Here is a 10,666-nt window from a genome sequence, read left to right on the forward strand (position 1 = left end):
AGAACTGGGGAGGAGATGGAGGGAGGCTTCAGGTAGGCGAAAAATGCAGTGCTGATAAAGAGGGAGACCACGGCCAGGTGTGGGAGGCACATGGAAAAGGCTTTGTGGCGGCCTTGCTCAGAGGAGATCCTCAGCACAGCTCTGAAGATCTGTATATAGGACACCACAATGAAAGAGAAACAACCGAAGTATAAACAGACAGTAAACTCAAGAAGCCCAACTTCCCTGAGGTAGGAGTGTGAGCAGGAGAGCTTGAGGATCTGGGGGCTCTCACAGAAGAACTGATCCACCTCATTGCCTTCACACAGTGGAATGGAAAATGTGTTAGCAGTGTGCAGGAGAGCATTCAGAAATCCAGCGGCCCAGGCAGCTGCTGCTGTTTGGACACAAGTTTTGCTGCCCAGGAGGCTCCCATAGTGCAGGGGTCTGCAGATGGCCACAAAGCGGTCATAGGCCATCACTGTGAGGAGGGTGAACTCCCCTCCTGCAAAGAAGACAAACAAGAAAACTTGGGCAACACATGCCCAAAAGGAAATGGTCCTGGTGTCCCAGAGGGAATTGGCCATGGATTTGAGGACAGTGGTGGAAATGGAGCCAAGGTCAAGGACAGAGAGGTTGAGGAGGAAGAAGTACATGGGGGTGTGGAGGCGGTGGTCACAGGCTATGGCAGTGATGATGAGGCCATTGCCCACGAGGGCAGCCATGTAGATGGCCAGGAAGAGGGAGAAGTGCAAGAGCTGCAGCTCCCACCTGTCTGTGAATGCCAGGAGGAGGAACTCATTGAAGGAGCTGCTGTTGGACGTTTTGTTCTTTCCATGCATTTGGAGACTGTACAAAGAGGCAAAGAAAGTGACAAGTCAGGATAGACCTTTCCGATCAATGCTCTTTCCCTTTCTCACACCCTTTTTCATCCCTGTGGACACACACACACACACAGACATTCCCTCTTGGCGAGACCTTAGTTCAGCTCCCTGTCCAGAGGTCCAGTTCACGCTGGCTTAATATACCATAAGTAGCAAGGACCTATGTCCATTCACTGCAGAGAGGTCAATCCTGCTATAATATTTAAGGGCAGTTCAATATCTTCACAGTCAGTTCTTTTGTTCAAGGCATTTTTGCCAGAAAACCAAATACTTTTTTTGGGGGGCACTCTGTGGTTTCTTTGTCTGCTCTCCAGGCACTCTTTACACTGATCTCCATGTGAAGATTCTTSAATCAAGAGAGACAAATGCTCTCCCGGTGCCCTAGCACAGTACCAGCACAGTGATTTCGCAGCCGTCCAATTTCCAGATGCTCTGGCTGGGCATCCCTCTAGGTAGGGGAAACTCTTGAGCACCCCTAGCCTGGGCTGACATTGGTCTCCACTTGCAACACACAGTTCTCCAAACTCACCTCTCTTTCTCAGCTCTGATCTCACAAGAGTGATGCAGACAGTGCAACACGGCACGTGGCTCTGATGATCAGAACAAGGATCCGATATCGTGGTTCTGGTAGGCACAGATAATTCAGGGCTCAGCTTCTACACAAGGGCAAACAGCGTTTAGCCCAGCTGCTCATATCAGTCACCCCTAGCAGCATCTCTGTTGCCCTGGCACCTCTGTGGCTTCTCAATGGCACATTCAGCCATCACAAATGACCTCCTGAAGAGCTGTGCTGCACTGCAGGGCAATACACATCCTAGTAGCAGAGCCCAGCAGGGCCAAGGGTCTTACAGGTGGCACCTCCTGAAAAGATGATCAGCTCCTTCCCCTGACACACAGACTGGGCTACTTTGACACCCAAGGGCAAGAAGNGACAAATAAAAGCCATAATAAAAATAACATGAAGGAACAATGCTCAGTCCTGTTAAGGGATACAGAAGGAGTCATTTGTGGAGAGAGATGGAAATGTTAGCACTGCTGAAAAAAGTCCATGAAATCAGCTTCTTCAGGGCAATCTTGAGCTCCTTATTCCTCATGCTGTAGATGAGGGGGTTCAGTGTTGGAGGCACCACCGAATACAGAACAGACACCACTAGATCCAGTATGGGGGAGGAGATGGAGGGCGGCTTCAGGTAGGCAAAAAATACAGTGCTGATAAAGAGGGAGACCACGGCCAGGTGCGGGAGGCACATGGAAAAGGCTTTGTGCCGGCCCTGCTCAGTGGGCATCGACAGCACAGCCTTGAAAATCTGCACGTAGGACACCACAATGAAAATGAAACAACCAAAGGCTATACAGGCAGTAAGCACAGAAACCCCGACTTCTCTGAGGTAGGAGTGTGAGCAGGAGAGTTTGAGGATCTGGGGGATCTCACAGAAGAACTGATCCACCTCATTGCCTTGGCACAGTCGGGTTGAAAATGTGTTAGCGGTGTGCAGGAGAGCATTGAGAAAGCCACCGGCCCAGGCAGCTGCTGCTATTTGGACACAAGCTCTGTTGCGCAGCAGGCTCGCATAGTGCAGGGGTCTGCAGATGGCCACAAAGCGGTCATAGGCCATGACTGTGAGGAGAGAAAACTCCCCTCCAAAGAAGAAGATGAACAGGAAGACCTGGGTAGCACATGCCAAATAGGAAATTGCCCTGTTGTCCCAGAGGGAGTTGGCCATGGATTTGGGGACAGTGGTGGAGATGGAGGCAAGGTCAAGGACAGAGAGGTTGAGGAGGAAGAAGTACATGGGGGTGTGGAGGCGGTGGTCGCAGGCTATGGCTGTGATGATGAGGCCGTTGCCCACAAGGGCAGCCAGGTAGATGCCCAGGAAGAGSGAGAAGTGCAAGAGCTGCAGCTCCCGCATGTAAGCAAATTGCAGGAGGAAAAACTCATTGAAGGAACTGCTGTTGGATGTTGGGCTCTCTCCAGGCATTTAGGGCTGTGCAAAGAGGAAAAGACAAGACAAGTCAGCATAGACCTTTCCTATCAAAGCTCTTTCCCCTTCTCACACCCTCTTCTGCCTATGTGGACAGACATGCATATGCACACACTGAGTCCTTCTTGGCAAGATCTTAGTTCAACTCCTTGTATGGAGCTCCAGCTCCTATTGCTTGAGTCCATCATGAGTAGCAGGGACCGCTGCCTATGGACTCCAGAGAGGTGAGCCGTGCTATATTATTAAAGGGCGGTTCAGTGTTTTCACAGTCAGTTATGAGGCACTGGAGCCACAAAACCAAAAGCTTCTCTTTGGAGATTATGTGGTTTGTTTGTCTGCTCTCCAGGCACTCTTTACACTGCTCTCCATGTGAAGATTATTGAATCAAGAGAGACAAATGCTCTCTCTGTGTCCTAGCACATTGCCAGCACACTGGTATTGAGTACATCCCATTCCCAGATGCTGTAGGTGGGCATGCTGTAGGGAGGGGAGACTCTTGAGCACCCATAGGCTGTGTCAACTTTGGTATCCACTTGCAACAAGCAGTGCTCAAAACTCACCTCTCTTTCTCAGCTCTGATGTCCTAAGAGTGATGCAGAGAGTGCAACAAGGCCTGTGGCTCCGATGATCAGAACAAGGACCCGGTATTGTGGTTCTGGTAGAGTCAAAGAACTTGGCACCCATCTTCTACACAAATAGTGTTTAGCCCGACTGCTCGCATACAGTCACCCCCAGCATCATCTCCCTTTCCCTGGAACCTCTGTGGCTTCTCCATGGCACATTCAGCCATCACACATGTCCTAAAGAGGAGCTCTGCCCCACTGCAGGACAACACACATCCTAGTAGCAGAGCCCAGCAGGGCCAAGGGTCTTACAGGTGGCATCTCCTGAAAAGATGATCAGCTTTTTCCCCTCACCCACAGACTGTGCTGCGTTGAGCCCCAAGGCCAAAAAGGGAACCTCGTCCTCCCCATCCATTGGGAGGCACCTCTGCAGCAGGAACCAAGGCTCTGGGTCAGATTCTCAAGCTGCAAATGAACTYCCCAGAAAGCCCAAGAAGAGGAAGAAGGGCAGCCCAGCCTGGGAGGGAAACAAGCAGCAACACCTTGGTGCTTCTGCCTAGGTTGGCAAAGGCAGCAGCAGAGAGGCACACTTTGGACGGCCTTCCCTAACCCAGCTGTGAATGCCAGATCCTGCATGGAGACATCACAGAGGGGTTGTTCCCAGCTCCTTTGCCTTAGTTAAGTAAATGGAGAGCTGGCAGGAGAGCTGCTGCTCTCCTCTTTTGGGGCTCTGGCTGCCAGAAAAGGACCTTGTGTCCTCCATCCCTTCTCCTGGAGGCAGAGGCTCAGCTTGGGGCTAGAGGAAGGGTGAARGGTGCTTGTGGAGGAGAAGTGTCTGCTCTGCAAGGGCAGGCAAATAATTTCCTGCATCCCAACCTTGYAGGAGTTTTTGGMAGCAGGTTCCTCTTGCCTCTCATCACATCTCTGCTGCTTGGAGATGTCCTTGATGAGGCCTCTTCCCCTGTTCCCACCACAGACCGCAATGCCCCCTTGCTRGGCATTCAGCTCAGCCACAGAAAAAGCAGCAAAGGGCAGGAAGCACCTGGGGACATCTCCCTGTTTGCGGGTGCTACAGAGCACATCTGAGAGTCTCTGGTGAGAGTGGGAAGGGGATGTCGGTGCTGTGTGCAGGCTGAAAGTTGCTGAAGGCACTTGATGAGGTTCCTGACAAACCTCTCCAAATTTCACAGTGGTGAGGAAGATCATGTTCCTCTTTCTTAAACCTTTCTGCTACGCTTCCATACCCAACATGCAGACACAGGTCTACAGGAGTGGAAATCTCCACTCTCAAAATGCCCTCCTGGTGAGCTAGAGCTGTGGGCAGCCCTGACCCACGCAGCAGCCTCTCAGCACCAACAGGAACCTGCCCTGCCAGGGCTCGACCCTCTCACCCASAGCTTCTCCCCACAGTGTCCTGGGGAGCTCCCGTGCAGGCTGAGTGCTGACCCGCACAGGCGGCACAGTCACTGCCCCGGGCACACAGCACCATTGGGTGCAGGGACACGGCTCTGGATTAGAGCTCAGGCAGGACACTGTGCACACGCGTGAGCTTCACATCCCTGCAGCTTCCATGGGTGAAGCTAGGAGGATGCCATGTCCCTGGGACAGTGCGGTAGGAATCCCTGCTCTGAAGCATCTCCTCCTCTGCACTGCTTGAGTCAGGAGAGGGAGCCTTAAAAAAGGAATAAATCCCCCCAAGACAGGGCTCGGTTGAGCGCACCCTCCAGCAAAGTCAGTAGTCAAGTCCTGTAACCAGAGACTCACCGTGCCGAGGGCTGGCAAGATTCCTCCACCATGAGCTCCCTGTGCTCCCACTCCACACTGCCCTTCACCTCTCGCTGCCTTCTCTCCTCTGCTGTGCGCAGCAGCAGGCAGTGCCCGCAGCCCTGCTGCTCTTGSCACAGCAGCTGCTCCTGCACACAGTGTCTCTGGGCAGGGCTCACAGGTTGTCACGAGCTGCCTCCGTCCCAGGAGCCTGGCCCCGCTCAGGAGCAGAGGCCCAGCTGAACTCACCAATTGCCCTGTCCCTTGTTCTCCCTCCTCCTGGGAAATGGGTATGAAACAACTAAAAGAATCACACCTGTGGTCTTGTCCTAATGAGTGGAGAAAGAAAGATTGCAAAATTGCAGTCTATTTCATCAGAGGATGACTATCTCTGCAAGTTAGAAATGTCCCACTCTGGAAGGCCCTAGTTAGGAAGCCCCTATTAGGCAGGACAAGCAGAATAGAGGCAAAAAGGAGACTCACAGATTCAGATGAGTTAATCTGGGCATTCCATGCTGGTTCACAAGCCCTTGGCCTGGGATGGATTTCACATCCCTCCCATGAACTCCACAAACACACAGAAGGTGGGATGCTGCTTGCCTGTGATGAAGTGTGCMCAGCACTGACATGTGCATGGGAGCTTCTTCTCTAAGCTCCCCTTGTAACCACTGATGATGGAGGGTGTGAGTCAGCAGACAACACCCAAACAACTGCTTGAAGAGACAGAGGCGATACCATGAAGGTGCCCCTGTTTGCTTGCTCTGATGGAGCAAATGTGAGACCCACATCCTCATGGATCTGCAGGAGAAGAACAGATGGGGAATTTCCTTGCCCATCTTAAATGACCCCTTCCACTGCTATGGGAGCACCTTACAGTACAAAGCAGAGACCATAGCAGATCATTACAATTTAAAAATGAATATATTTCAGTGCAGTTATGTGATTCAGTGACATAGAATTAGGCTTTAGGGCCAAGTCAGATGCCTGAGTTTTCCAGCATAATGCAGTGTCTCCTCCAGGACACAGCATGAGACCCATGGGRAGCCATGTCCCTTTTGAATTKTTTCTGGGCAAGAATCTCAGGGCATCTCAGGTTTCCTACTAGCGTCCAAACAACCGGATCCCACCAACTGGATCCTATCAGTCCAACGACTGGATCCATCTGTCCACTAATGGACTTTAGGCCAAGTCCATCCCTCCTACAGCTGTGCATGCTTCATTAAGGGGGAGAGGCACCTCACACCAAGGGCTCTGCTCTGCTCTCTTCACTCAGAAACCCTTCTAGCTCTTCTCTTCCTCAACGTCTACTTTCCTAACCCAGGGATATGAACAGGGAGACTAATGATGGTCTCAGGATCATCATCATCATGGGCTATACAGGACCAGGGACATGTGCATTGGGTAACTTTGTCCTTTCTGCAGATTGGTTCAAGAAATATTTCACAGGCCCAGTGGTACCACAGAGTGATCTCACACAGCAAATGCTTATGTGTCATTCCTGCATGGCCATCACTGCTTCTTCCAGGTCTCAGGCACTGCAGATTTTGCCGCCTTAGTGGGAACCTCTTTTCTGTACTTCCTGAACAAATCTATACTTACTGCACCAGTACAGGTTAGGGGTTGACCTGCTAAAAAGCAGCTTGTGGAGAGGGATCTGGGAGTCCTGGTTGACAACAAGGTGACTATGAGCCATCAATGTACCCTGCTGGCCAAGAAGGCCAATGGGATCCTGGACTGCATTAAGAGGAGTGTTGTCAGCAGGTAGAGGGAGGGAATCTTTATGCTCTACTCAGCTCTGGTGAGGCCACATCTGGAGCATTGGGTGCAGTTCTGGACTCTGCAGTGCAGGGAAGACATGGAATTTCTAGAAAGAATCCARTGTAGAGCAACAAAGATAATTGAGGGACTGGAGCATCTATTGTATGAGGAAAGACTAAGGAAGCAGGGCCTGTTTTCCCTGGAGAAAAGAAGATTGAGAGGGGATCTGATCAATATGTATAAATAACTGAGGGGAGAATGTCAAGAGGATGGAGTAAGACTCTTCTCAGTGGTGGCCAGAGACAGACAAAGGAGTAAGGAGTATCAATTAAAACACTGGGAGTTCCATCTCCATAAGAGGAAGAACTTCTTTACTGTGAGGGTGACAGAACACTCAAACAGGGTGCCCAGAGACGTTGTGGATTCTTCTTTTCTGGAAATATTCAAAACTTGCCGAATGTGACCCTGTGCAATGTGCTCAAGCAGGTATCCCAGAACATGCCCTGAAGATCCCAAGTTTGGATATGAGCTTTGAAGAGAGGGACGTGGGTGTGCTAGTAGGTTACAGCCTGACCATGAGCCACCAATTTGTCCTTGTGGCCAAGAGGGCCAAAGGTCTCCCAAGGTGTTTTAGGAAGCGTGTTGCCAGCAGGTTAACGGGTGATGTTACCACTGTCCACTCAGCCCTAGGGAGTCTGGAGTCCTGTGTCCAGGTCTGGACTACCCAGGAMTAGAGGGAGCTACTGGAGAGAGTACAGTGTGCGGCTCCAAAGAGGATGAGGGGACGGGAGCTTCTCTCTTGTTAGGAGAGTCAGAGAGAGCTGGGCCTGTGAAGCCTGCAGGGAAGGCAAGAGGGGATCCCATCAGAGCATACAGAATCACAAATCATTGAGGTTGGAAGGGACCTTTAGAGATCATCTAGTCCAATGGCCCTGCACACGCTGGGACACCAAGAGCATGCGGCACAGGGTGGCGTCCAGGCAGGTTTGGAAGACCTCCAGAGAAGGAGACTCTGCAACCTCCTTGCRYGTACTGTTCCTGGGCTCTGTCACCCTCACAGTGAAAAAGTCCTTCCCCACATGCAGATGGAACTTCCTATGTTTCAACTTGTATCCATTGCCCCTTGTCCTATCACTGGCCAGCAATGACAGGAGTTTGGTCCCTTCCTCTACACATTCTTCCCATTGGTGTTTGTACACATTGAGCAGATCGCCTCTCAAAATGCTCTTCTCTAGGGAAAACAGGATCAACTCACTCAGGCTTTCCTCGTACAATAGATCCTGCATTCCCTTAATCATCTTTGTTGCATTCTGCTGGACCCTTTCTAGAAGCTCCACATCCCTCTTATACTGGGGAGCCTAGAACTGTATATAATACTCCAGGTACGGCCTCACCAGAGCTGAGTAGAGGGGCAGGATTCCCTCCATCAACTTGCTAGCAACAGTCCTCCTGATGCAGGCCAGGATCCCATTGGCCTTCTTGGCCACGAGGACACACTTCTGACTCATGGTTAACTTAGTGTCAACCAGGACTCCCAGGTCCCTTTCCGTGGAGCTGCTTTCCAGCAGGTTGAGCCCTAATCTGTACTGGTRCCTGGGGTCATTCCTCCCTAGGTGCAGGACCCTGCACTTGTCCTTGTTGAACCTCATGAGGTTCCTCTCTGCCCAACTCTCCAGCCTATCCAGATTCKTCTGAATGGCAGCACAGTCCTCCGGAGTGTTGGCCACTCCACCCAGCTTGGTATCATCTGCAAACTTGCTCAGGGTGCATTCCGTGCCCTCGTCCAAGTCATTGAGGAACAAGTTGAAGAGCACTGGGCCCAGTACTGACCCCTGGGGGACACCACTGGCCACAGGCCTCCAACTAGACTCAGCCTCATTTATCATCACCCTCTGAGCTCTGCCATCCAGCCACTTCTCCATCCACCTCACTGTCCACCTGTCCAGTCCACACAACATCCATCAAACATGACTTCCCCTTGGTGAATCCATGCTGACCGCTCCTGATCCCCTTCTCCTTCACATGCCAAGAAATGTCTAGGATGAGCTGCTCCATGACCCTTCCAGGGATGGAGGTGAGGCTGACTGGCCTGCAGTTGCCCGGATCCTCCCTCTYRTCCTTTTTGAAGACTGCAGTGATGTTGGCTCTCCTTCACTCCTCAGGCACCTTCTCTTCTCTCCATGACCTCTCAAAGGTGATGGAGAGMARCTGAGCAATAACCCCTGCCAGTTCTTTCAGCACTGTTTGGTGCATCCCATCCGGGCCCATAGGATTATGGGTGACCAGTTTGCCTAAGTGATCCCTAACCCACTCCTCCTTGACCAGTGGAGGATGGTCAGAGGCCATCAGGGTCATCAGGTCCAGAGGGCCACAGGCTCTCTCCGGATGATCACAGGCCTCCAGGACTGATGCCTCCTGAAAGCTATTGACGGGTCCCCCCTGCTAAATACCCCTGGCGAATGTCCACTCACATCCACAAAATTATCACAGATGGTCCCTCTTTTAGCCATGGAGACAGACTGAGATACTGCAGTTGGCCTCATCAGAGAACAGTTATCTAAGAGAGGTGGACATGTCCTGCTCTGCAGCACCCTGCTCCCATCTCCTAAGCACATGGAACACATGCACAGGGCCAAGAACAGCGCGAGCTCATTTCCTCAGGTGTCAGGATCTCACTGGGAGGACTACAGCAGCAYATCTAATGCCAGCACWCTGCAMAGCCTCACAARAGGATTCCCCAGCGTCTGGGGAGCACAAAACTGCTATCTGCACGGGAGCTCCTGTCCAAGCTCCCACTGTAGTCAGTGGAGATGGGAGGAGGGAGTCAGCCATACATGCACACTCACGCCCTTGGACTTCAGATGGGGCCGTGGTGCTCCAAGACCTGTACCCATGTCTGCTTTCTCTGGCAGGACAACAAGGAGACCCAAGTCCATCTAGAGCATCAGCCAGGCGGAGAATCTTCTGGGCCATTTGACATCTCACTGCCTATTACCCACTGCAGCTCCACTCACTCAGACCTCTGCAGATCCCAGCATTGCAAAGACCTTGCCTAATTCACTGCAGACACTTGGTTTCACGCAGTGACAACAGGTCCACTTGGCCATGCCACATGCATGGGGTGTCCAGCACAACCACCATGTTTCTAGTTCATTCAAGTGGGAAGGAAGAGCAAAATCAGGCCTTACAGAAGTGCTTGCAGGCCCAACACCCTAGCACACCTCGCTTTCCACACCTGCTCCCAAAAAAGGTCTCCCACCACAGCCTTCATGTAAAGAGCCCATTGCAAAGAGCCCAYATGGAGATAACAACTCCCCTCATCTGAGTAACTGTGCTACTACTAAAGCAGCCCCATAGGTATCTGGCCTTATTCACGTGAGCAGATAGGGGACATATGGCCTCATCCCTTGTAACACATAGGCCCTTCTCTTCTGACCAGTCCTCAGTTCCTCATGGACCACGCTGTCCTGATAGACAAGGTTATAGTATTCCGCATACTATGGGGCTGCAACAGGCCACCCAGCAGGAGGTCAGGATCATCTCTTGGCTTTGTGTTACAAGGAGCAGCCTGTGGGGATGGAGAGACATCGGGGCATCAGGGAAGGAGATCCCGCGCGAGAGTCAAGTGAGGGGGCAGGCTGGGTGTTTACAGGCTGCACGGGCACAGCCGCAGGGAGGAGCCAGCACAGGACGCGCTCTGCTGGGGACAGCCAAGGGCACTGCCAAAGCCCACACA

General features: G+C 52.0%; 1 protein-coding gene across 1 annotated transcript; it reads right to left on the reverse strand.

Moving 5' to 3' along the window:
* Positions 1-1,864: 1,864 nt before the first annotated feature.
* Positions 1,865-2,842, reverse strand: LOC112956987 (olfactory receptor 14A16-like). The gene has a single exon (XM_026050477.1). It carries the CDS (start codon positions 2,840-2,842, stop codon positions 1,865-1,867), a length of 978 nt encoding a protein of 325 aa, XP_025906262.1.
* Between the last annotated feature and the right edge of the window lie 7,824 nt (positions 2,843-10,666).

The sequence above is a fragment of the Nothoprocta perdicaria genome, unplaced genomic scaffold (assembly GCF_003342845.1).
Source record: "Nothoprocta perdicaria isolate Ctin4 unplaced genomic scaffold, notPer1 scaffold_697, whole genome shotgun sequence".
Taxonomy (NCBI): domain Eukaryota; kingdom Metazoa; phylum Chordata; class Aves; order Tinamiformes; family Tinamidae; genus Nothoprocta; species Nothoprocta perdicaria.